General features: G+C 50.0%; 1 protein-coding gene across 9 annotated transcripts; it reads right to left on the minus strand.

The window, feature by feature from the left end:
- Window positions 1-326: 326 nt before the first annotated feature.
- Stx2 (syntaxin 2) lies at window positions 327-24370 on the minus strand. 9 transcript variants are annotated; one of them, NR_152615.1, is made up of 12 exons: window positions 24164-24342; window positions 15280-15357; window positions 12132-12231; window positions 10566-10640; window positions 9265-9338; window positions 7950-8058; window positions 6973-7046; window positions 6734-6871; window positions 5149-5176; window positions 4572-4682; window positions 3488-3612; window positions 327-2200 (listed from the first exon to the last, which is right to left on the minus strand). NR_152615.1 is itself a non-coding variant. In NM_007941.3 (11 exons), the coding sequence occupies exons 1-10, from the start codon at window positions 24191-24193 to the stop codon at window positions 3532-3534; spliced, it is 870 nt and encodes a 289-aa protein (NP_031967.2). In that variant the 5' UTR covers window positions 24194-24342; the 3' UTR covers window positions 327-2200; window positions 3488-3531. The 9 variants fall into 9 exon arrangements, 5 of the variants coding, with proteins under 5 accessions (NP_031967.2, NP_001272963.1, NP_001272962.1 ...); XR_003955580.1 differs by having other exon boundaries at window positions 5149-6871; window positions 24164-24370; XR_377049.3 differs by lacking the exon at window positions 5149-5176 and having other exon boundaries at window positions 6973-7063; window positions 24164-24369.
- Between the last annotated feature and the right edge of the window lie 2656 nt (window positions 24371-27026).

The following is a 27026-nucleotide window of genomic DNA, read 5'->3' on the forward strand; positions in this document are numbered from 1 at the left end:
ATAGCAGCCCTGGGGCAACGCGAAGGCAGTTCCACTACTACAGAGCCCCAGTCTCCCGTCAGCCCGTGCCCAGCCCTCCAAGCTAACAGGGCTCATTGGCAGAGGTGATCACGTCAGCTGCTCCTCTCGGGATGACAACTGACATCTCCTGCCTGGAAGACATGCCTGCATGGAAGATGTGTTTAGACTTACTGTGGTCTGTGGCTGGTTACCTATCTGGAGTGGGTAGATATTCGTTCATGTCCCCTCAGAAAGTGTCACACAATGGGCTCTTACGCAACCGTGATCTCCCCAAATTCCCTGCTACAATGAGGAGGCACAAACGATTTCTTGTTTGCATCTCTGAGAACTTTTTAATGTAAACACAAAATATTTGAAGAAATGCTTGGAAAAGGTAACAAGGGAATCTGTAAATATATTTTTAAATAGGCTATGAAGTCAGCAGAGAGATGTATCTGGAGTGCTGACTCAGTCACCCACACACCCCTGATTCACTGGAAATCCAGATTCAGCTGCCTGCCTGGTCGAGAGGTCTCCTGAGCGCTCTGCGAGCACACTGCAGGCCAAGGGCTCAGGCTGGACTGGAGGGACACCTGGCTGTGGGTGGTGGGAGCCTGGGTGGTACGCATGGTCTCTGCAGCTAAATCCGATGGCACTGACTGATGCAGAGAGGGTGAGCTGCAAAGGCCCAGGTTCATCTTCAGAGCTCCCAGGCAGGAAGTGTGAGCTCCCAGGCAGGAAGGGTGAGCTCCCAGGCAGGAAGTGTGAGCTCCCAGGAAGGAAGTGTGAGCTCCCAGACAGGAAGTGTGAGCTCCCAGGCAAGAAGGGTGAGCTCCCAGACAGGAAGTGTGAGCTTCCAGGCAGGAAGGGTGAGCTCCCAGTTAGGAAGGGTGAGCTATCAGCCAGGAGTGGCTGCACTACAGGCTAACTCTAGACCAGGACCCACAGCCCAGCCTGCTGCAGTAGCTCTCGGCACATGGGGTGTCAGACCAGGAGGTGTGAGGAGGTGACAGTGTGGCACACTCACCACTGAAAGGATCATGGTTTTTAGATAGTTCAGTAGCACTTGCTCACACTTGGTGTTCTGACCCGGCATGGCTACATCATATCCCACCAAGTGAGGCTGGGGTAGAGTGAGCACTCATCACAGTCAGCAGTTGGCAGAGTTCACTAGTCATGGTATCCTTCACATACTTGGTCGCTGGGCCATCTATTCACAAGTGTAAACCAGTGCACAGCTTTATCCCACACTTCATGGTTTCTTAGGAACTCTGGGCACTCGTGGGTGTTGGGCTGAGGACCTGGTCCTTCAGGTGCCATCCAGGAGTGGCTATGTACCCGGGACCATTCTCTTGAGTTTAGTGAGCACCAAGTTTGCTCCATCGTCACTGTCGCCTTGCCTTGAGACTCCATCAGCTCACATGAACAAGGAAGAGTAACATGAGTGCGGCATGTGACTGCTTGTCCCCTCCGTGAGCTAACGTTCAAGGCTCTTCAGACCCTCACACTTCCTAGTCAGGGTCACCAGAAGGCACTATAGAAGGGCCCTGAGGGGCTGTAAGGCAGTGTTCATGCTTGCCCGGGGCTGGCCCATTGTCCTTCACAAGGCAGTGTCTAGCTTAGAAAGGGAGTTTAGATGTTAATAGATTAAGGAACTTAACTTACAGATGCCTTACAAAACAGTTCTGTGATGATTCTGCAAACAAGACATGAACAGAGATCAGGCCTGGCACGAAGTCTCTTCGTCAGCACTGCCAGCTGAGCGCAGAGCACACCCTAATTACACACAACATACATTTTTAACACTGACATTGTCTTTAAAAATTAGGCTTTTTCAATCATTCCTATTTCAAAGCTACCAAGGCAAGGCCACTGTTGTGAAATCTCTGTGGTGTCCTTGAGAGAGACCCAGGCTCTCTGGGCTGGCATGTCGCATCCACTGGGCTCGCGGTGTTTCATGGTACGAAACCTCTGCGGTGCTTTCTTCTTCATCACCAATAAAAACCTCAGTGCTCGGCGCTAGCCCTGGAGTCTGAGGTTCACTCGTGGAAGGACAGGATGCTGACTAAGCTGCAGGTATGGTCGGAGTCACCGAGGACAAAGAGCTCTTGGGGTACGGTTGCTATGACAATGCTGTTGCGAGAATAATTCCAAGGATCACAAGCAAAGTGACTACACAAATGAGGACGAACATCACCTTCTGCAAGAAAAGAGACAGGAGTCTGCAGTGCAGAGAGAAAGCAAGCACCGTTCCCATGATGCCCCACTGTAACTCGGCAGGCTGTGACTTTTGTCCATCTTTAGGAGACAGGAGGGAACAGAAAACCACGTCTGGAGACAGGGCCCAGCTGTCTCCTCTAGTTTCATGAGGGAAGGAAAGAATGTGTATTATTCTGCATTTGTGCGTGCATGTGTGTGTGAGTGCATGCGTGTGTTTTATATACAAGCACTCCAGCAAATGGCCAGCTGACCCAAGGCAGAGGCTCAGACCTGCTCTCCTGGGTCCTAGCAAGAAGAGCATATGGGCACCCACAAAAAGCAGGTGCTTCACTGGTCATGCTGAGTGCCACCATTGTACCTCTGTGACCATTTTCACAGCACAACTGACCTCATGGTGCTACAGGAAAACAAAACACATGGTTTTACAAAGTAATGAAAATGTTGAAAAGTCCCATTTTGTAGAAGAAAAAAAAAATCAATCTGTCATCTTTTTCAGCAGACTAGGAGGACAACATCAGGAAAGATGTATGAACCTCTGGGGCAACAGAGAAGGGGCTGCAGGTCTTTCTTGTCCCAGGATGAGAGCTCTCTCTGCAACCCAGGTGCTGGAATCAAGAGAAGTCTCGCAGGTGGCAAGGCAGTAAGGACTGCAGCTCGGAGGAGCCTCCTTTCTGCCACTGTGGAAAACCACTGTTAAGAAAGAAGTAGCACCGGCTGTCCTGTGTCCACAAGGATGACCCAGTGCAGCACTAGGACCCAGGGGTTACAGTAAGGCTCAGGACCAACGAAAGGAGCCCTTCCAGACAGCGCAGGACACTCAGGGTCCTGCAGGAACTAGCAGGCGGCTAATTAAATATCAGGGTTTGCTTGCCAATGAACAGATGCTGCCAGGCAGGGACCCAGGAAGAGTTTGGTCTGTTGCTGTTGTACAGAGCTCGGTTCCATTCTCTCAGTCCCACTGTGAACTGAGCAGTTAAGAGTATTTCACAGTTCTTAGCAGTTGCTGCCATTATCCAGAAAGTTACAACGTAACACGAACTGCAACATAACAATGTAAGAACTGCAGCATTTAGTTTTCCAGGGAGCCGGCAAGGGAGCTGCCACCTTGTGCCGCCTGTGTCGCCTCAGTAAGCAGAGGCCACTAACGCCTGAAGCAAAGTGCTCAATGGGCAAGCCCCCAAGAATTTTGAGCATAGTAACACTGGGGAAACAACACTACTGGCTGATTGAGAAGGTTAATAAGTAAATTAGTTGATTAGTCACTTACTGCCACCCTGAGGGAGAGGCAAGCACCCAGCGCCATCTACGCAATCATTTGCCAACCGACAAGCCAATGATTAGAGCCAGGACGGCAATGACAGCCACCGCCACAGCAGCAATTATCCACTTTTTCTGTCAAAGGAAAGCAGGCTGATTACACCATATTGATTGCACACTGCCACCGTCAAGGGTATCCTTCACTGGAGCGAAGCGACTGCCAGAACTCATGTTGAAATCTAAGTTATGGGCAGGCCTGAGACCTAGAGCAGTCTTCACTTCCCAGAGGGTCTTGATGTATGGCGTCAGGCCTCCTAGAGTCAGCCTGCTATGTAACCCGGTAACACTAGCTTTCGCCTGGGCACATAACAGACTCACACCAGTTTTTGCCGGACTGGAACACAGGACACTTTCCTAGGAGGCCTGGAAGTCAGAGCTCTGACTGGGAAACCTAGCCTGCTTAGGCCTCCCACCCACATCAGACAGTGATGCCCTTTGCAGGCCCTCAGCTGTCCCAGAAGAACTCACATGCCCATGTATCTAAATCTGAAGATTTGGACAAAGGTGTTACAACTCATTGCCAAGCAGGCATCATCCTTGGCACCTCTGCAGGCAGTGGCATGGAACTCAAACCCAAACTCCAGAGATGTTGCGGGAGATACTCAAGTTAGCAGGATACCTCCAGAATTCTGCACCTGCAACATCCACTGCTCCAGAATTGCCTTGGGACAGTCTGGGTGCAGGACAGAGCCTAGGCAAAGGGACGGCTTCCTTTGAGACTGCCTCCCAGGGCTCCTACTCAAGTACCAGGCCCACCTACAGCCACTGCCAGCCGGTTACCCAGCAGAGCAAACAGCTCTAACAGACCATGTGCCACCAGTGATTTTTCAGGGAAAACCCAAATCCTATCAGTTTGTTCCTCCCACTAGATCGCTAATATACAAATAAGCCAATTGACCTAGGAAATTTTAATGAAAAAAATTATTTTTGATTTTAAAATAAAAATGTATATTTAAGGCATTTTGCTCCTTCCTCAGCTAGAGGCCAAGAGAGGACAAAGCACCCAGGGCTGCATCTTCAGTAGAGCGACTCACCCGCCTGGCCTTGCTCTGGTATTTGATGGCTTTCTTCGTCTCTTCCTTGGCATGTTCCACGTAATCTACAGAGTTCACCACATTTCTCTCGATGTTGTTGACCATTTCACCCTGAAAACAAGGTTGCAATTCAGCAAACTTCAAATGGCTCTGCCACATCTCCTGAGATGGCTCCCATGTAAGCCCAGCATGAGAGGGATAGAGACAGGCTCCCTCACGGTCAGGCAGAAGGGCTAGGCTGGTGTGGAAGGGCCAGCAAAAGCAATCCAATTCCATTCATGTTTTAGAAGCAGCAGAAAAGGGGGTGGCAGCAATGGAGACAGGTGAAGACCGTCCACAAATGAGATGTGACCTGACAGGTGTGCTCTTCTCGGACATGAGGTAAAGGGAGGGCCACGAACTCAGGGCAGAAAACATTCCACGCGCTAAGGATGACGTCTCTTCTGACACAGAAAATCGTCAGTGTTTATCTCGACAATATCAACAAACTATAGGTACAACCCCGAGGTGATGATGAACTGACAGTCAAGGATGAAAATGGAGGAGACACGACGTTACCTGGGGAGGGGCATATTACCTGGGTCCCGTCCAGGAGGAGACAGAGTCTGTGGCAGCCAATAGCAAAGCATTGGAGAAGGATGGACAGGTGACTTATCATTCACAAACAAATGCACTAGTAAGTCCGTCTCTGGACTATGGATGTAACACAGTGACAGGCTTCTAACAGGGAAGCGAGGCCACAAACAGTGGCGTGTGTAACTGTGGGGCGTGGTGTAATAAAGCCTGAGCTATTACAAAGCTTCGCGTCTCCAAAATCAATTCGCCGTTCTTCTTGCTTTCCCTCTGAACATCTGCAAACTTGCCAGATACCTCACTCCTCAGTTCTTAGACCAAGAGGCAACTGGTCCACGCCATCTCAAAGAAAACCACACAAGTCCACCCCTGCCATCAGTGCCCATCCCTGCCCATTGGTACCCAATTCCAACCCCTCAGGGCCTATCTTCACCTCCACACAATTGTTAAGTGCTAGGTGTCTTCCACAGGTGTGTGGTACTTGAGATTTTCAAAGTTTTATGATAAGGTTCACCCAAATAAACACCATTCTTCACAAGGCTGGCAGGGCACGCAGGGACGGGCACTTTCTGTATCCAGGTAACCACAGAACATCACTGGCTATGAGCAAAGCACCCTGACAGCTGACTCACAAAGGGGGCAAGGAACCTGGAGGCCACCTGCACTTTAGCCTGCCCCAGACTTTCCCGAGGGGTCTGAAAACCCTGGGAAGACTAGTCCAGTCTCTGCGGGTTCCCACTGCTACTGAGTCAGTACAAACACATCACACGTGCATACACACCCTGATGTCTTTTTTTTAAATATTTTTTTATTAGGTATTTTCCTCATTTACATTTCCAATGCTATCCCAAAAGTCCCCCATACCCTCCCCACCACTCCCCTACCCACCCACTCCCACTTTTTGGCCCTGGCGTTCTCCTGTACTGGGGCATATAAAGTTTGCGTGTCCAATGGGCCTCTCTTCCCAGTAATTGCTGAATTTTTCCTAATGTCTTTATACTTGCATGCACTCTCTGGTCCTCCCTGCCTGAGCAGCAGGGCAGGCAAGAACACCACAGAATGAGAGTGAGCTCTGGTCAGTTTCCTGTTTAGCCATGGCCCCAATCCTTGTTTAGTCACTCCTGTGGGATAGAGCCCTAAGAGAGGAAGACCAATGCCCCCACCGTCCTGCTGTCTTCAGGATGCTTGGCTTGGCCATCTCCTTTGTCTGGGAGCACTGTTATATGTAGCTGAGGTCACATATACTTACACTTACATGGCTAAAGTAAGGTTTCTGTATGTCCTTTTATTTTACTGTAAAATCCACCACAGATGTTTGAAGATCTCATTATTCTCAATGAACAAGCGCCCAATGTTTGTTGCCTGAGGCTGTCTATCTAAGTAGCTGGCCTGTATGTGACTGTCCCCTGGCTCCTATAACTACCCAATATCCTATGAGCAAGTACATACTCGAGTTTTCAACTCAGCATTAACACTGCAATCAACTCCTGAATTTTGAGACTGAATACCAAGCCAGGGCTTTCTTGGCCAGAGCAGGCTGCATCTAAGACTCTCCGCACCCGGGCTCTGTCTGGGAGATGTCTCGTTACCTGAGTCTCGACAAACATGGCCATATCCATGAACATCTCGTGCAGCTCTCGGATGCTGGTCTCCAGCTTCATGATGTCTTTGTGGCGGGACTCGATCTCATTGAGAGCTTGCCTAGTGATTTGTGAATCTGATATAATCTTTGGAAGATAAAAAGGAAAGCATTACTAACTTCAGACTGGCTGGTAAGTTAAAGGCTTACCATGTAGGTAAGCATGTGCATTCACGCCAGGGCACTCACATCCGAGATGAAGATGGACGGCTTCCCGCTCTCCAGCATCTCTTCCAGCTCGTCGTCAGTGGTGGTCCTCCCAGCTGAGAGACAACGGGAACTGCAATGAGGACGCAGCCTGACACAGCAGCCAGGGCTGCTCAACTGTGGGTGTGTGGGAGTGAGCATGACAGTGGCCCCCACAGGCTCAATCGGGAGCAGCACTATTAGGAGGTGTGGACTTGTTAGAGGAAGTTCCTTCTTTGGCAGTGGGGTCTGAGGTCTTGGATGTTTAAGCCAGGCCCAGTGTCACTCTCTCTTCCTGATGCCTGACAATCCAGATGTAGAACTCTCAGCTACCTCTGCAGCACTGTGTCTGCCTGCGTGCTGCAATGCTTCCGTCAGGACAATAATGGACTGAATCTCCAAACTGTAAGCCAGCCCCTATTAAGTGTTTTCCTTTATGAGAATTGCCTTGGTCATGGTGTCTCTTCACATCAATAAAACCCTAGCTAAGTCGGGGCTTCACTAAGCCTTAACTGAGCCATTAACATTGCCAACAACAGGGTTTCCCTGCCCTTTCTAAAATACTTTCCTGGACACAGTAATGTGGCAGAAATGTGATGCAATGTGTCACAACCCTACCCTGGTGTTACAGAGGAGCAGCTATGCTCGGGTCCCACAGGGCTTCTAGCCAGAGGGAGTTAAGCTGAAGGAGGCACATGAGGATGATCCTCTCCCAGCCAGGTAGGAGCAGCTGCAGGACACGAAAATGCCTTAAGAAATCAGGACCACAAGATTTCGGGATGCGTGAAATAGCAGCACCAGCAATCGCAAGCCACTACAGCCCCGCACTCAGAACTCTGAAGCTTACGACACATAACACATCTGCCTGACTCTAGGCACAGGCTGCAGCAAAGGGCCTTTCGGTTTACTCTGCAGTTAGAAGTGGGGCGCTTGCCATCTGATGGGTCCTGAAGCACGTCTCCCGCATGCGCCCTACTCACTGATCTCCAGCTGGCGCTGGATGCGGCCTTTGCTTCGCTCCCGGAACAGGATCTGCGCTTCATTGTATTCTGTCATGACGTCCACAAACTTCCGTGACAGCACCGAGTGCTAGAACACGGAGAATACCGTGTTACTATGTGGGGGCAACCCCTTCCTTTGAAAGAGGTAAAACTGACGACTAAGAAGCCCCAACCATGACTCCATCCCAGAAGAAAGTAAGAGAAAGAGCGGCAATGGGAGGTGCATGACCTGGGCCACCAGGACGGTGGCGCATGCCTTCAATTCCAATACAGAGGGAGAGGGAAATAAATCTCTGTGAGTTCAAGGTCGACCTGGTCTATGTAACAAGCTCACTCCAGGCCAGCCAGGGATACAGAGTAAGATTCTGGCTCAACAAAACAAAATACCACCATCACCAATAACAACAACAAATAAGTTGGAGCCCGGAGCAGCCAGCTGACCTCTAGAGGGAGGGCGTTATCACAGGTTGAATCCAGCTGGCAGGCACGTGGACTGCCTGCCCTAAGCTGGCAGGCTTGGTCAAACAGGGTTGAGCATCCCAGTTTCAACCATAAACCCTGAATAGTTAAGGCTAATAGTTAAGGCTTTTGGTAACAACCACTTTGGGGTCAAATAGCAGATATCCTGCATGTCAGACATTTATATTACAATTCATAACAAGCAAAGTTACAGTTATAAAGTAGCAATGAAGATAATATTATGATTGGGGTCATTACAACATGAGAAACTATATATTAAAGGGTCACAGCATTAGGAAGGTTGAAAACCCAGCTAGAGAGATGGCTCAGTGGTTAAGAGCATGGACTGCTGTTCCAGAGGACCTGAGTTCAATTCCCAGCAAACCACATGGTGGCTCACAACCATCTGTAATGGGATCTGATGCCCTCTTTTGGTGTGTCTGAAGACAGCGACCGTGTACACATATACATAAAATAAATAAATAAATCTTTAAAAAAAAAAACTGATTAAAACCAAACCACTACCATCTAGGTGGTCTGGCTAGTCCTCTACTCTGAGGCACAGAGCATATAGGTAGCCGAGTCGCTGAGTCATCTCTTCACATGGAAGAGATGCAGCCCCCCAGCCCCACCCCCACCCCCTGCAGACAGACATTACATAAGGGCAGATGTGATGCTCGGCTGTGGCTTGGTGACAGAGCCCTTGCTGAGCATGTGCAGGATACTGGCCTCAACTTCCAGCACAATAAAAAAATAAAAACTGAAATTGCTCTGAGTCTGGACAAAGCATAATGCTGCTCTTCCACATCGCTTTAACTGAGCCTGGAAGGCCAACCTGGGTCCTTCGTATCCGCAGATCCACTGAAGTTCGGTTCCCATTCTCGTCCTGATCACAGCTCTGCTCAATAGCTGGAAGGAAGCAGGACAGAGTCACCAAGATACGACATTGGTCTCAGGGATGGCCTCAACTTTCCCCACAAAACTAAAGAATAGGTGACCTCTGGAAATTGTCCTCTAAAGTCCAGCCATCATAAGGAATGCTTATGACACTGTCCGCACTTGTGGACAATGACAGACAGGTGGATGGACAATCACAAACATGTTTTATGTGTACATGCATACCAAAATCATAGGCACATGCATACAGAAAAACACACAAAAACAAAATCATGCACAAATATGCATATAGGTATGTGACTGAACATGGGCCTTACGTGTTTGTTTTTATGGATTCATATGCTGAGTTTGTGTGTGTGTGTGTGTAACCACATGTCTCTATGTTGCTCTGGTTCATTTGCATGTGTGTGCACTTGTGTAAGTATATTGTGTGTACAGATGGGGTGTGCCGGGTATTTTTAATCACCCAATCACTGTAATGAGTCTGACTCAGACATAAAGTGGTTGCGCTCTTGGGAACAACGCTGTTTTTAAGGTGCACACTCTCTAAGGTCTGCCTTGAGCCCAGTGAGGAGTGCCAGGAGCCTACTAGGATCTGGGCAGAGTGCCTGCTACCTGGGAGTCACTGTTCCTGAGGAGAGGGTATGTGCGGAGATGAGATTTATTCCTTTTGATGTGTCTCTGTAAGTTAAAACACATGTCAGCTGGGCAGTGGTGGAGCATGCCTTTAATCCCAGCACTCGGGAGGCAGAGGCAGGCGGATTTCTGAGTTCGAGGCCAACTTGGTCTACAAAGTGAGTTCTAGGACAGCCAGGGCTACACAGAGAAACCCTGTCTCAGAAAAAAATAAAAAAGTTAAACATATGTCTTCCTCACAGATCAAGGAAAGCAACTTCTGTTTAAGCACTGTGCAAAAAGCCACAACCCTCAACCCAGCCAAGGCGTCATCCTGAACACAGAGGACCATGATCTCAGCTGAGCTTCTAGGGGCTGGAAAGAACATTCTAGCTAAGAGGCCCGCCTGAGAGCTTGGCGAGTCACTAGGAAAGCTATCCCCACTTTCTCAAACACCTGCCCAATGTCACCTACTGAGTCACAATGAGATATAGCACGGGATTACAGATAACCAACCTACTTAGAAGCAGTCTCAATTTTCATTTTGGGAAATATAATAATAAAACTCTAAGGAAAAAGGTACCAACTTCCACACCCCACCAGCACCCAAGAAGGCAAACTTACACTTCAGCTTGCCCCGGATCCTGTTAGCAGTTTTCTTGATCTCTTTGTTCAGGTCCTCCAGCTCTTCTTTTATTTCTTTAAAAGGGGGAAATGAAGCATGTGAGATGGACCACTTTACACTACAGATACAGGCATGCAGGCCAAGCACAGAGAAGGAGCAACCAGCCTTCTTTTCTCAGTGCCTGTCCAAGTTCACCTCCCCAGCCACCAGTGCCGTGTCCGGGCCAGCTCCTGGTAGACCCCGAACTGTGTTACCAGACACAGCTGGGGTGAGCCAGCACTGCAGGCTCACCCCAATCAGATCTCTGATGCTAACCTTCACTGGGACACAGAGTACATGCAACCACACCCAGGAAGAAGCTGCCAGAAGTCCCTTCTGCTGTCGCTGTCTTCCTGGTCCCTGTTGCTCCATCAGACATACCACGCATGTCACCCTCCTGGAGACCTGGCTCTAGACCTTCAGAGCCAACTTTGGTGCCCCAGCCATTCTCGGGGTAAAAGGTCACTGGCTGCAGCTAACTGACAGCAGCAGTCCACTGCCATGTCTATACCTCTATGGCATCTATGGAGATTCTGGGGGACTCCACCCAGAGTCTTTCTTGCCATCTGATGTGATGTCATTAAAACACCCAATGAGGTGAAGCAAACTGGAACCTGGCAGATGTAAGGGAGGCCTTACAAAACCCCAGTGTGACCAGAAACAGTGTGATCTCAGAGACCCTATGAGACTCCCCAGGAGGAAGCAGAATATGCAGCCAGCAGACAGGCAGATTAGCTCCTTGAGGGCAGTGGAGTGAGCACAGGTGAGCAAGCTGCTCCACAGTAACTGATGTGTGGGAGTGACCAGACACTGTCTTAGTTTCCAGGTTTTTTTTTTTTTTTTTTTTAATGTAAGTGGCAGCCAACATTCAAAGTTTCTAAACAAAGGCATTTAACATTTCTAAAAAGAGCTGAGATTTAGAAAGATATCCTAAGGAAATGAAAATCTAGCTGGTGCTTACTCCTCTGTTAGTATGCGGCACACAACTGGCCTCCAGACTCACTCACCTCCATCGCTAGCCCAACTCCATCAAGCAACCACTACTTTCCCAATCAGCCTGTTGTTAATGTCCTCAAACACAAGATCCACTACCCCTCAACTGTGGGCTTAGGGTAGAGCTGCGGCTAAGCCAGAGTCCCATGGGGCACACTCATTATCCTTTGGATCCTGCCTAGCTGATGGTCTTTCCCCAGCTGAACACTGGGCAATTTAGGAGCCTTCAAACACTATGAGACACCCTGGAGCCAGGCCGTGGTGGCGCATTCCTTTAATCCCAGAGCTTGGGAGGCAGAGGCAGAGACAGAGGCAGAGGCAGAGGCAGGTGGATCCCTGAGTTCGAGGCCAGCCTGGTCTACAGAGTGAGTTCCACGACAGCCAGGGCTTTGTTTCTTGAGAAACAAACAAAACAAAACAAAACAAAACAAAATTCCTGAGATGCCAAGGGGGCCTAGGTGCGATCACCTACGTGAGCACACTGCACCATCTAAGGAGAAGCTGGAGGACAGACGGACAGTTGACAGACTTACTTCCTTCTGGGTTTGGAGCAGACAGGATGATGCTGTGGTTCTTCTTCACGTCTTCTACATGCTGAGCAATCCTGGCTATGCTGCTTCGAATCTCCTCTACCTAGGAGGGAGACACTGTGATAAGGCCAAAGCCACCTCCGCTGTCCATCTCCTCCGGGGAGAGGCCGGAGTGAGTGACTCGTGATCCCACAGAAAGGATGAGCATCTCTTCCGTTGGGGGGGGTGGGGGGACCCGGCACCAGCAAGATGGCTGAAGGTGCTTGCCACCAAACCAGACAACCTGAGTCCCATCTGGTGGAAGGAGAAAGCTTACTCCTATAAGCTGCCCTGACTTCCACTTGCACACTGTAGCATAAACATGAGTGTGCACACATGTGTGTACATACACATACACAACATGTGCACATATACGCAATTAAAATGAGGTAAAAATAGAAATCTACCAAAGTCCCTACTCTTAGGTCTAAAACAACATTTGTCAGCAAAAACTATATGCTGTAAAAATCTCTACACTGGAGCCCAAGTACCAGCAGAGGCAGTGCGAAGCTAAAGCATGCAACTCCATACCACACAGCGCCGTCAGCAGTGACACTCCGAGCCCGCGGAGGCCAAGGGAGCACCCCCCCACCCATGAGGAAGCCCTCACCATCCAGGTGGACGGCCCTTCAGGCATCCTCCTGAATCCCTGCATGGTGTGAGCAACTCACTGCAAGACTCATTCAGGTGGACTTTTGTCTCTAAAACTCTATGGTCACTCAACTGCCAGTGTCCTGGTCCTTGTGATTGTTACATTCTATAGCAAAGGACCCTATACAGATTCAACTGGGGATATGAGATGAGGAAGCTCAGGGGTTATCCAGGATGGACCTAGATATAACCTGGCTACAGAGATGTCATGTGGCAGCTGAGACAGGAGGACCACCACCTCTTCCTCCCTTCCTTTAAAATGATTATGTAATTATAGCCACCATATACTGTCCACATCCTGATAGTGCCTTCCATGGCAAACAAGGTCTTCACAGGCCTAAGACTTGAGCTGGGAAGCTATCCTGGGTGTGCTGTGGTTTGAATGAAAATGACCCCCACAGGCTCATAGGGAGTGGCGCTATTAGAACTTGTGGCCTTGTTGGAGGAAAAGTGTCACTGGGGGTGGGCTCTGAGGTGTCAGAAGCTCAAGCCAGGGCTGTGTCCCTGCTGCCTGTGGATCCAGATGTAGAACTCTCAACTACCTTTGCATCACCATGTCTGCCTGCATGCCACCATGCTTCCCAACCTGACAATATTGCACTAAACCTCTGACACTGTAAGCCAGCCCCAGTGAAATGTATTCTTTTGTAAGAATTGCTGTGGTCATAGTGTCTCTTCACAGCTAAAGAAACTTGACGAAATCCAACATGGAACTCCACGGTTGCAGGGCAGAGCAGTGGTTCCTTCATGCTGGGATGAGGCAAGGCAATCTCCCTTACCACTGCTACCAGAGTGCACAGACATCACACACTCAGGAGTGTAGTCACATCAACCATGGAAACACCACAACAAAAGTTGGTCCTCAGGACTGGAGAGATGACTCAGTAGTTAGACCACTGGTTGCCCTTCTAGAGGACTTGGGTTCAATTCCCAGCACCAACATAGTAGCACACAGCCATTTATAACTGTAATTCTGGGTAACCCAACCCCTTCTTCTGGCCTCTGAGGGCACTGCATGAGTGTGATGCACAGACATACATACATGTGGTCAAAACATCCAACATTTTAAAAATTTAATAAAAAATAGATTATTTGAACATCTTGGCTGTGTTGCTATGGAGGCTGAAATCCAGGCACAGTGCTGGTTCCAGTGCACAGATGGCATTTCAATTTCATTTGAAAGTGCCACTTTCAAAGCAACATTGATGGCCTCCTGTCAGAAAGCAAGGAGACAGCCCAGCTCCTAGAATCGCTACTCACCCCTGCCCTCACAGCAGTTGAAGTCAGATTGGTTCTCCCAGGAAAGGCAGGTGTGGGCCACAGTACCCTGGTAGGAGGTTCCATGGGAGAAGAGTGCATGGTGGTGGTATTGGTGCTGGTCTAGCCTGAGACTACAAGCTGCCCACACAGGGTCTCCTCTGCCCCTTCTAACTATCTTCTCAGAAAAGTTCTCTCCACACAGGGCCTTGCTTTATTGGTCTTTAACCAAACTCTCTCTGGTCAGGAGCGAAGTCTGTCTTCTGCAGCATTCTGTGTGATGGGTATGGCCTGGGGGCCTTTCCTCCCCATGGCCTTACATTAACAAGCCTTGTTTGTTTCCTTCTCTAAGACCTCAGTCCACAGGAGAAACTATGAAATGAAGTCTGTAGCAAATGCAGCTCATGCTCTTGGGGGAATCTGGATTAAAAACAACCGCAGTCAACGGCTTCAGAACACCAGCAACCTGCTTCACAGGTGACCAACAGCAACAGCAAATGTGGCCCCAGGCACTGAGCTAGATGCCAGAATTCCTGCCTCCAAGGGACTAGGAAGCCTGGGTTCCTGAGATGTCACAAGGCTCAAGGTGCGATCCTTTAAAAAGCCACTCCAGGGATGTGGCTGGCTTCCCAAGGGAGGAAGTACTGCTTGAGATCTTACAGATCCAAGTCATAGGGAGAGCACAAGCACAGGGCCCGATCCACGACCCCAGTACACTGGCCCTCCACTCTGCAATGCCTCCACCCTTCCTCCCAGGCTGTCTGCACGCAGTCACTTGAGGCTGTCTCAATATTAACTACTATTGTGACGATGCTGAAAGTCCCCAAGAACTTACATACTTCAAATAACTTTAAACACAGCCATGCTCAGGAGGCTGAGGCAGGAGGATGGCAAGGTTAAAGCTAACCTGGGCCACACACCATGAGACGTCATCCGGAAACTCCAAAATTAAGGCAAGCAAAAATACAGTCAGTCACAAGTCAGTCACGATAGGGATACAAGGAGAAACGGGTGGCGGGGGGACTTCCCAGATGGCTTTGACGGCACTAGTGCCACACGGGATCACAGTCAGATCACAGGGTATGCCATTAGACAAAACGCAGTCTCAGGGTACACAAGTGTGCTGCTCTACATGTGACTATAAACTTGTGAGGTAACTGTGGCCAGAGGTAAAGTCTGAGGCCATGCGTCATTAAATACCCACCTGATGGAAGAAACCGTCCATGAAATGATCCTTCTCCACAATGACGACAGCAGTGTCTCCATCGTCGTTTGTCCTACACTGGAACAGAAAACATTTCCCAGGTGTCACAAAGGCCGAAGAGCGACTCAGGGCCCCAGCTCCTCAGCTCACGGGACACCAAGTGCAGGGGAGGAGCCATGCTCCACAGCCTGCAACCATCCAATAGTGCAGCTTCTACCTGGTGACAGAAACATGGGCTGGAAAAAAGGGGGCAGCCGGGGGAGTCAATGAAGGCCAGATCCCCACGGCAGGTGCTGCCATCTACACCAGAGTCAGGGCCATTCGAAACAGATTGTTCTCCATGAAGAGATTACTACACACACACACACACACACACACACACACACACACACACACACAGAGTCATCCTGGGGACTGACGCAGGGCTCTGAGCATGCTCGGTATCTTCTCTGAACACTGGGCTACATCACTATCCCTGTAATGTTTATACTTTCTGTAAAGATTAAAAATGCTACTGGGGGTAGAGGCTGGAGAGATGGCTCAGTGGTAAGGGCGCCGGCTGCTCTTCCAGTGGTCCTAAATGTAGTTCCCTGCACCCACAGGGTGGCTCTTAACTTCTAAAACTCTAGCCTCATGGGACCTGATACCCTCTTCTGGTGTGCAGCATACATGCAGGAAAAATAAAACAAATTTTTAAAAAATAACACATGAAAATAATAAGCTGCTACCAGGTTTGGTGGCCCGCCCCTGTAATCCCAGCCCTTAGGAGACAGAGGCAGAATGGTTAGAAGTTCCAGATCAGCTCCATTACAGAGTGAGTTCAAGGCCAGCTTGGGAAACAGGAGACCTTATCCAAAAACAAACAAAAACTTTGAGTGCATGGTAACTTCCAAGATATGTCGGCGCATGCATACTTTCTAAGAGGGCGATGACCACCGCGCACTGTGTTTAATAATAATAAACACCCTGACAAGGAGAGAGGGGTTGAGGAAGACAGAATCAATAACAGTGGGGGAGAAGAAGGCATTTCAGACAAGGGCTAGAATGGGGCTACTTGTTCGAAACAGCCTAAGGCGGGATCCAAGACAACAGGAGTAGGCACTTCCGAAGCTCCCTGCATGGCCTTGGGTCAGGAGAGTTGCCCAGCTGCTGCCTCTGAGGCCTGCCTGGAACCTTGAGAGCACAGGATGCAGGAGGGATGCTGGTCCTGACTGGGCAGCCTCTCTTCCGGGCTGCCCAAGCCTCTGGCAGCACAGACAAGTCTCAGTTAGCCAGAAGCAGTTTTTGTGGACAGCTATACGTGGCCCCTCGAAGATGGTCTCTATCTAAGTCCTATTGCTGAGCCCTGCCTGCCAGGAGGCGCAGGGGAGGGACCTGCTGAGCTCTATCCTCCAGGGCAGCCAGCGCCATGAGTCAGCACGATCAGGCCTCCTTTCCGGCAGCCAAGCCCAGCAAGGCATCTTAGGAACCTCCATTGCTTGGGGGCCTTTACCAGCCTTTACCCTGCAGGCCTGACACACAGAGGTGTTCCTTTACTGCCCACTACTACCCAGGAAACCTTGCAGACAAGATATCACTGCAGTTCTCAGCTAAGAAAAATCTGCAAATTTAAGAAGCATGGTCAAAGTTGGAGTGTGGTGCATATTTACTTACTTATTTACTCATTCATTCATTCACTTTTTTTTTTTTTTAATTCCTAGCACTCAGGATACAGAAGCTGGGGAATCACTGTGAGTTCGAGGTCAGCATGATCTACATAGTGAGTTCCAGGCCAGTCAGAGTTACACAACAGAAAGACTGTGCCAAGAAGAAGAAAAAATAAAAAGCCACTGGTTCCACACAGGACCCTCACTAAGGCCCAATCAGCTCTTCCCAAACCATATCCCCTCTCCTCTAGTGCTGATTATTTGGATAAGACAGCTGGTTAGTTACAGCTGGAGTGCTGCTCTAAAACACACACAGGAGTGTGAGAGCAACCTTTGTCACCAGGGACATAACACAGCCACGACCAGCTTAATGAAAAATGGGTATCACCTAAAAGGTTATCTTCTATATTCATGAAGCATAGCGCAGCGTGCGCGCACACACACACACACACACACACACAGGGATGCCCCTTCTGTGTGACTTCCCCCAAGAAGCCTACCCGCTGCTCTCCAGATGCCTGGAATGACGGGCAGTGCTGAAGAATTACAGGCTGTCCCAACAGCCCTCAGCAAGGGAACCACATGTGGAATAGGGGCACTGCCATGCCTTGTTAGGGTGGCTCACTCCAGGGGTTGGGGATGGTGTGTGTGTGAGGACAAGCTAAAATCATCAAGCTGACTCGGTCAGCAAGGAAGACAGCAGGCAGCTGAGAACAAAGCAGAGGTTGGCCCAGGGAGCTCTGTATCCTTGGGGATGGAGTGTCAAAGATGGGTATCTCAGAATCTAGGAGCTGCAAGGAGAAATCCAGGCTTTCAGAGATGCTGACACCCTGATTTCACACCTGAAGTCTCAAATTGCCTTAGGAAACTGGAGCAGGAGGATCTCCAGTTTGAAGCCAGCAAGCTAGACCATAAGTACTTAGGAGGCAGAGAGAGGTGGATCTCTGTGAGTTCAAGGCCAGCCTGGTCTACAGAGCAAGTTCAAGGGCAGCAAGAGCTACACAGAGAGGCCCCAAAAAACAACCAAATACACAAACCAAACAAACTTGAAGCTACTCTGTACAACACATCGAGGTAGGCGGATTCCGAGTTTGAGGCTAAACTGGGCTTCAGAGTAAACTCTAAGCCTGGGATATACAGCAAGTCAAAGATAATGCAAAGTAGGAAGGAGAGAGGGGGGAGGGGGAGGGGAGGGTCACGGTGGGGTGAGACTGTGAGCACCTCAAGAACTCCGTTTCTGGCAATCTTCTCTGAGCACGAGCCATGGCCTGAAACGTGCCCAGAGTCTCGAGGGTACACTGCCTTGAGGCAGACGTTCAAGAAAGGGTGATGACAGAATCAGGGGGCACAGGGAGAGAAAACAAACGGCAGCTCCATGCAGGCTGCTGGGACAGAAGGTGGCCACTGCCAGGGCCACTGAGAGAAGCCAGACAGAGACTTCCTGGTGGGGAAGTTGTGAGCGAGCGAGGCAGAGAGAGAGGCAATCCGCAGGGCTGCAGGGCTGCAGAGGCCCGGGGTAGCTGTCAGGAAGCAGGCTCATCCCGCAGCCAAGAGGACGAGAGGAAGTCCAGCAATGGCAGATGCTCTCAGGCAGTAGAGGTCAGATATATCTTGAGCAAAAACAGGAAATAATTGGTCTATGGAAAAATCCAAACTCTTATACATGACCTGATCCATTCTGATTTACTGACGTCCTAAAAGGCAACTCATAGCTCCTCCTCAGTCTTCCGCCCTCGACCACGGGACACCACTGCACGTAGCCAACTCAAATCTGTCTCCAGGGCCGCATCTAGCTCTGGCCTGGGACTCTTATCTGTGCTTGTGCGTTCCAGAGGTCGGAGACAGAATCACTCTGGACATAAGAGTCTGGGCGATCCCAGGCAAGTTGCTCCAGCTTTTGTGTGAAAATGAGCAATGGACCAAAGCCTGAAGCACCCCTCTGGGCAGCAAGACAGATCGTACAAAATCTCCAAATGCAAACTGCTGTCCACAGTTCATCTTTTTTTTTTTTTTTAAGATTTCTTTATTTTATGTATAGGAGTACACTGTAGCTCTCTTCAGATACACCAGAAGACAGCATCAGATCCCATTACAGATGGTTGTGAGCCACCATGTGGTTGCTGGGAATTGAACTCAGGACCTCTGAAAGAGGAGTCAGTGCTCTTAACCACTAAGCCATCTCTCCAGCCCCACAGCTAATCTTCTTTTGCAATAAAGTCTTCCTAGGTCACCAGAGCTAACCTAAGACTCAAGACCTTCCTGCCTCTACCTCCCAAACAATGGAACTGTGGTCATTCAAACAAGCTACTTTTTAAGTCCTTCACAGGTGACTACCACCAGTACCTTTGTCTCAGGTGGACGCATACAGAGCTAATGAGAAGCCTTCCTGGGAAACTTCAAACTCTTGAATCACCATGGTCACGGCACTGCAGCCATTTTAACCCCAAGATCAACCCCCACATCCTATCCACAAGAAAGCAGCATTTAGATAAGGTGGAAGGGGAAAGTTGCTTTCTCTAACTTTCTGGAAACATAGAACCTAGGTTTCAAGAGTTTAAGCCCGGGGGCTGGTGAGATGGCTCAGCGGTTAAGAGCACTGACTGCCCTTCCGAAGGTCCTGAGTTCAAATCCCCAGTAACCACATGGTGGCTCACAACCACCTGTAATGAGACCTGATGCCCTTTTCTGGGGTGTCTGAAGTCAGCTACTGTGTACTTATATATAATAAATAAATCCTTTTTTAAAAGAGTGTAAGCCCACAGTACTCTGCTCCTCGAATCCTGTCCCAGAGCTTCTTGGGTCAGATACACACCTCTCTGTGAGGCAGAAAGACAGCTGTCACTCTCTATTTGCATACAAGACAACCTCAGCTGTCACTCCTTGGGCACTGGGCAATGCCCTCTTTGTTTTCTGAGGGTCTTAGACCTCCCCAAACTCCACAAGTAGGTTAGGCTGGCTGGACCAGAGCCCCAAGGATCTGTCCATCTCCACATCCCCAGAGTTCGAATTACAGTGGGTACCATGGTGCCTATTGAAATGCTTTGAGGACTGAACCCCTGGCCCCATGCTTGCGAGGCAGGCACTTAACCAATCAGCTCATCTCCCCAGCCCACCTGGCTCACATGTTCTCCCTATTTCCCAAAATCCTGGAATAATGACTTACACTGGGCGGTGATGGCACACGCCTTTAATCCCAGTGCTTGGGAGGCAGAGGCAGGCGGATTTCTGAGTTCGAGGTCAGCCTGGTCTCCAGAGTGAGTTCCAGGACAGCCAGGGTTATACAGAGAAACCCTGTCTCAATGACTTACTAGGGCCAGCAAGATGGCTCAGCAGGTCAGTGTGCCACCAAGCTTGGCAGCCTCAGTTTGACTCTGAGACTCAAATGGGAGAGACAGAAACAACTCTCACAAGTTGCCTTCTGACCTCCATGCGTGCATTCTAGTGCATGCACTTGTGCAAAAACATAAAGTTTATGGATTTTTTTAAATTGCTATTTGAGTTGCTGAATTGAATTTTATTTAGGAAAAAAAGGGGAAAAAAATGATGAATTCAGTTTGGGATCAGGACAGAATTCCCAACAACTTCTGAAGCGTCCCTTGGCAAGGTCTGCCATTTTCTGCTGCTCATCTATTTATATGGAGGGACCTTCTCAGCACCGAGTATTACAAAACCAAAATATCAACGCTGTGCTCTGAATCCTGCGGTATCAAATATTTAGCCAAGATGTAATTTTTTTATGTAAAAATCAAGCAAGTCCATCGGTCGGTCTTATTTGCTGTCATCCTTGATAAACAGCAAGCAAGTGTGCACCAAGGAAGTGTATCAAAACACACCCGTGCTTTGTCACCACCAGTTAACACTCCACTTGTATTATCTCTTACACATATACGCAGGGTCATGTAAGAAAAAGGGAGGGATCACTAGTGGAAATGTTTGAGAACCCGGGAATTACAGCAGTGGGCCTCACACTCTGGTCAGAGGCCACAGCTGTGCAGAGAGCAGAGGCTGTGTCTGTCACGGCAAAAGCAAACCCAGACACAGAAGTCCACTTGATTCTGGAGGCCTGAACCAACTCCAGTTTCACAGTGACCACCACGTTCACAGTAGTGGCATCTTCACAGAGAGACGGAATGCATGAAAAAAAGGTCAACCTGCAAAGTTTGGCCACTTTGTGTGCAGCAGTAGAGAAGGACCTCGAAGCTGGTCGTGGTGGATGAAGTTGAGACGAACAAGGAGGACCCTCTCCTTGTGACGCACACAGCTAAATCACTGTTAAACAGGGTTAGGGACAATGACAGGCTCTTAGGGTTTTATCCTACGCATTCTCTCTTGTGTTCAGCTTCCTGTCAGCAAGCAAAGAAAGCCATTGGTGGATGAGGCAATTGTCTCTCTGTCCGGCTCTCTGTCTCTCTCCAGCTGCCTTAAGCAACAGCACTGGCAGTCAACCAGCCATCTGGACTACCCTAGGCCAGCACCAGCCATGTGCAACATTGCACGCTCTGAGAAACCTATACAATGCCAGCAGCTGAGTGCCCCAGCTCCTAAGGGTACAGCCTCTACCAGGGTTTTCAGTCCCCACTCAACTTTCTCCTACCACAAGCCTTTGTGAACTTGTGGTAACCCTGTAACCATTTCCCCCCCCCCAAATCAGTGGGTGGATCCCGAAGAGGCAGTGTTGGGGTGGTGCAAACACAAACTTTCCTTGGCAAAGGAGGTCTGTGATGGGTCCGCACTTCTCCGGTCTATATAACCAGGCTGTCCAGCTCATTTGGTGAGTGCCCTGTACAGGCTTCTTTCAAGTGGTCTTGCTCCACCCGCTCGCAGTGGTGAGGGGACTGGTGGTGTGGAGAAAGGCAGATGCAGCAAGCTCTCACAGTGGAGTAGAGGGCCTGAAAGCACATTGAGTCGCAGCAGCCATAGGGGAGAAACCTGGAGACAAGGGTCAGCAGCAGCAGCAGCAGCAGCGGCAGCACAAGGGTCAGTGATTGCATAGAAGGAAACGGATCAACAGCTCTAGGGAGTAACAGGAAGGCGCAGAGGACTGTCAGAGTTGAGGCCGGAGGCGCACAGCACGGAAGCGCTTAAAGGCCAGAGAAGCAGGGGCTAGAGAGACAGCTCAGTGGTTAAGATTGCTCTTCCAGAGGATCAGGACTCAATTCCCAACACTTACACGACAGTGCCTAACTTTCTCTGACCCCAGGAACCAACACTCTCACACAGACACACGTGCCGGCAAAACACCAATGCACGTCAAATAGAAAAATAAATAAATTATTTAAAAAGGAAGTGGTGGTGACAGAGAAGAGGATCCGGCACCTAGTCACCGGAACAGTCCCAAAGAGCTGCCCAGGGACACTTGCTCTGGGTCCCACTCCTAGCACCTGAGCTGTGACACTACAGGGCGCCACCTGCTGCTGCTCTTCCAGGCGGTCCACAAAACCTGCCAAGAGTCCAGCGCTGGCAGTTTGCAAACTGCTCTCCTTCCCAGGTTTCCCCCTCAATCCAGCCAAGGGTCTCCCCCCCCCAACAAACTCCCCCAGGCCAGTGGGGGGGTCATAAAGCCTATCAGCACAGCAACACAGATGCTCCGTGTGTAGACATGTAAAAGCTGCTGTGCTCAAGGGAGCAGAGAACAGACTGGTTACAGGGTCTGGGAAGAATGGACGTGAGCAGCGCACACAGGTGGCTCTGGGGTCCGGCTGGATGGAAAAGACTGCCTTCCAACGTTCTGCATCGCAGTGCGTGGCTGTGGCTGATGCCTGCAGTAGCCAGTGAGGAGGGTCTTGAGGTTGTCTCTCTGTTTCTTAAGACAGGGTTTCTCTCTCTGTAGCCCTGGTTGTCTTGGAACTCACTCTGTAAACCAGGCTAGCCTTGAACTCAAAAGAGATCTGCCTGCCTCTGTCTCTCAAACGCTGGGATTAAAGGTGTGCGCCACCACAGCCTGGCTGGTCTTGAAGTTCTCATCCCAAAAGAATGATAAACACCTGAAAGGGTAGGGCCAAACGCCATGACTGGGCCTGCACTGTATATATGTTCTGAATGTCACATCTACCCCAAAACTGGGTACAATAACTGACCGCTGCAAATGCAGATATACTGTATACACACTCCCCGTTAAAAAGCTCAGCTTTTCTCTTCTCAAAATGCTCACTAGTGACTAAAAGCCTGTGTTAAAACGTAAATACAGTTCTGGCCCCCAGTGGGTAGTGCTGACCGAAGCAGGTACCTAGCCCCTGAGCTCCAGGTTTGTGTGGGGTGTCTGTGAGAGACTCAGCACAGCATTCTGTATCAGGCCATGAAATAAAGCAGTTAGAAAGGGTATCATCCAGGGTGGGGCAGGCAGTTGGAGAGGCTGTGATAAGAGCCTTGCAAAAAAAAAAAAAAAAAAAAAAAAACAGGCAGGCAGTCCAACATCAGCCCAAGCGCAGCCCTTGCTCCTTGCCTAAAACCCTGAGCCACACTCTCACCCACTGAAATCAACCCTGTCAGGTGGCCAAGAGGACTCCGACCCAAACATCGGTACACAGGAGTAGTGCCAGGGCAGGCGGAGAGGACTCACCTCAGACACCTACCAGCATCTGTGCCCAGAAGTGCCCTGTAAGATGCTCCCAGCACCGGCCCCGAACCTCTCCCACAGCCCATTCCTGGAGTCCCAACAAACTGTGACCCTTGGAACCCAAGGAAGACCAGGAGCCTTGTCGCAAGAATCGACTTGCATGCAGCCCTGACCAGGGTCTCCTGGAGACCTCCCAAGAATGCTCCTGAAGCCCCACCCTAACACCCCTGAAGACGCCAAGGACCCCAGAGCCCTTTCCCTGAGACTCTGCTCAGAAACACCGATTGGGTTCCTCTTGTGCATCTTGTGACTCTTGAAGAACCGAAAGCTCCCTGGGACCCTGCTAGGAGGCTGCCTGGATCCTTCCTGAAGACTACGCCCTGCCATCCCTGGAGACACCGAAGCCTCTGGAGGCCCCGGGGCTCCTAGAACCCTCTTATTAGATTCCCTCCTAGAGACGCTGCCCAGTTGCCTCCAGGGGCGTTCCTCCTCGGAGCTCCCTCCCCAGGTTCCCCTCCTGGACTCCCCTCCGTCCCCCTACTCAGACTCCTCCTAAGGTCTTGCTTCTGGACTCCCCTCCTTGCGTCTCTCCACCCCAACTCCCCAGGTTCTTCCTGGGGTTTTTGCCCGACCCACAACAGCTCGCCCGCCGGCTCAGACCGCTATGCGGCTTTCTGCTCACCGCCGTGAGGTCGGGCAGCCGGTCCCGCATCCCCACCGGCCAGCAGGGCGGGGCACCCGCCGCTCAGCTGCCCCGCCGCACACTCTCCGGTGGCCGCGTCGCCGCCTCTGCCTGCCGGGGTCCTGGCCCCGCGCCGCCGCCCTCCCTCGGGCAGGCGCTGCCACGGCAACCGCGCCCGCGCTCTCTGCGCTTGCGCCTGCCCCACCCCCTCCCGCGGGACCCAAGGCACCTGGGCGGGTCGTCGCGAGGGGTGGGGAAGTGGGTGTGGTTCCATCTAGGGGCGGGGCCTGGCCTAAAGTCCTCTCGCTGCGTGGCTTGACTAGTTAACACACTGTCCATCCTTGCTGGTTTCTGCACTTTCGCTCGTTTTGTTTACTTAAAACTTTCGAGAGCTGGGGCTATAGGTCAGTGGTTAGCCTTTGCCCACCATGCCCTAGATTTAAAGCCCAACAGCGGAAAAAGCAAAATTCTAAATTCACCATTACAGCACACACTGACAGCAAAGGAATTAGAATAAGGTAGGCTCACCGATTGATCACCTAACCCTGAGAGCTCCACACCTGGGTCCTCAAAGAAAACCTGCAGGTCCCACCCTGGATGCAGTTCTGGTGGGAGAATCAGGCAAAGCGGTTGCTTTTCTGGTCACTGTGGCAGTCTACCCATCAAAAGCTAAGTAAGGGAGGAAGGATTTATATTGGCTCATGGTCTCAGGGGCTAAAGTTCATTGTGTCAGAAAAGTTATGGCTGCAGATGGCCGCCAATGTTGGGGGAGGGGGGGAAGAGGGGACATTAACCTTAACCCTTCACATTTTGGAGGGACAGGAGGCCAAGGCAGACATGACAGGTGTGGTCCAGGCTAGAGCCCTCGAGGGTAGATTGTCAGCCACTCACTTTCTACAGTGAGACCACCCTTCCTAAAAGTCCCACAACCTCCCAAAAGCCTGCCACCAGCTGAGAAACAAGTATTCCAACACAGGAGTCTGCAAAGACATTTCACAGTCAAATAACAACCCAGGAAAGGAGACCGATTAACACCTAACACCAGCACAGAGGTGTGCATAGGGTAGAGAGTGGGGAAGACCAGAGGTGTGCCCCTCCTAGAGAGCCAATACCCCAGTGATGGTAAAATTTGATTGTCACCAAAGAGAGAAGCCTCTGGGCTCCTTTAGGAGGGATTGTCTAGATTAGGGAAATTGACAAGGGGAAACTCTTCTTAACTGTGGGCAGCACCATCCCACGTTCTGGGGTCCTGATTCAAAAAGAGGAGGCAGTGAGCTGAGTGCCAGCATCCATCACTTTCTGCTTCCTGACTGTGGATGCCATGTGACCAGATACCTCAACCCGCTGACATAACTCTCCTACCATGACAGGCTCCAACTGTGAGGGAAAGTTACCCTATCCAACTTCCTCTCTCTCTCTCTCTCTCTCTCTCTCTCTCTCTCTCACACACACACACGCACACACACACACACACACATTTACTTATGGGTAGCACACATGTAGAGATGAGAGAACAACTTTCAGGATTTGGTTCTTTTCAACTATGTAGGTTCCTGAGACAGAACTCAGGCCAGGCTTGGTGGGAAATACTTCTAACTGCCGAGCCATCTCACCGGCCGGTGGCTTTCATTCTTAGCGTGTGAGCTAAGTCTCTGCAAGATGGGGCACACTTACCAGTACTGTGTCACAAATTTGCACGGGAGCCTATCCTTATGTTGGTGTTCCCCAAATATGAACCGAGTTGGACACGGTCTAGGACTAATGCTTCAGGCAGCAAGGCAGATCTGAGAAGAAAAAAGGAAGGAAGGAGGGAAGGAAAGATGGAGGGAGAAGAGAACTTTTTGTTTGTTTGTTTGTTTTCTGTTTTGTTTTTATTGTCGTCTTTTATTTTGGTTTTGGATTTGTCTTTTTCCAGACAGGGTTGTCTTTGTGTATTCCTGGCTGTCCTGGAACTAGAGCTGTAGACCAGGCTGGTCTTGAACTCACAGAGATCCACCTTTCTACCTCTCCTGAGTGCTGGGATTAAAGGTGTGTGCCACCATCTCCCGGCCAAGCATGTATATAATTTATAAAAAACATTTAAACTCTAAAGATAGAAGGCTTTAGGTCGTGAGGGCAGTCTTGTTTTGCTTTGTTTCTTTGAGACAAAGTCTCCAGGCTGGCCTCAAACCTCCCCCCCCCCCCACCCCCATGTAGCTGAGGATGACATGAACTTCTGACCCTCCTGCATTAGCCTTCTAAATGCTGGGATCTCAGACATGTCATACTATGTCTGGGAACAAAAGCAGGTTGAAGGTTACATTTCTATTCTGAGTGTGGCTCCTACCTGTAGTTACAGGATCTGGAGGCTGAAGCAGGAATGATACAAAATTGAGCCAACACAGACTACATAGTGTGAGACCCTGTTTCAACAACAACAACAACAATCTAGTTCTGTATTGTTTCAATGGGAAAACATGCTAAAAAAAAAAAAATCCAGGTAGCATGGAGACACTGTGGGGACCAAGAGAATGAAACAACTACAAAGTGATCTTTTTTTAAAAAATATATTTATTTATATTATTTACATATATGAATACATCATAGCTGTCTTATGGTAAGAAGAGAGCATCAGATCCCATTACAGATGGTTGTGGGCCACCATGTGGTTGTTGGGAATTGAACTTAGGGCCTTTGGAAGATTAGTCAGTGCTCTTAACCGCTGAGCCATCTCTCCAGCCCCTACTACTAAGTGATCTTAAAGTTGGGCTTCACATCTGAGACATGCTACCCACGCATATTGTAAACTATTGGGTTTTTTTTTTCCCCTAGTGCTGGCCCTTATTCATGCTGGGTGAACACTTCACCACTGAGCTGTACCCCC

This window comes from Mus musculus, chromosome 5 (assembly GCF_000001635.26).
Source record: "Mus musculus strain C57BL/6J chromosome 5, GRCm38.p6 C57BL/6J".
In the NCBI taxonomy this organism is placed as follows: Eukaryota; Metazoa; Chordata; class Mammalia; order Rodentia; family Muridae; genus Mus; species Mus musculus.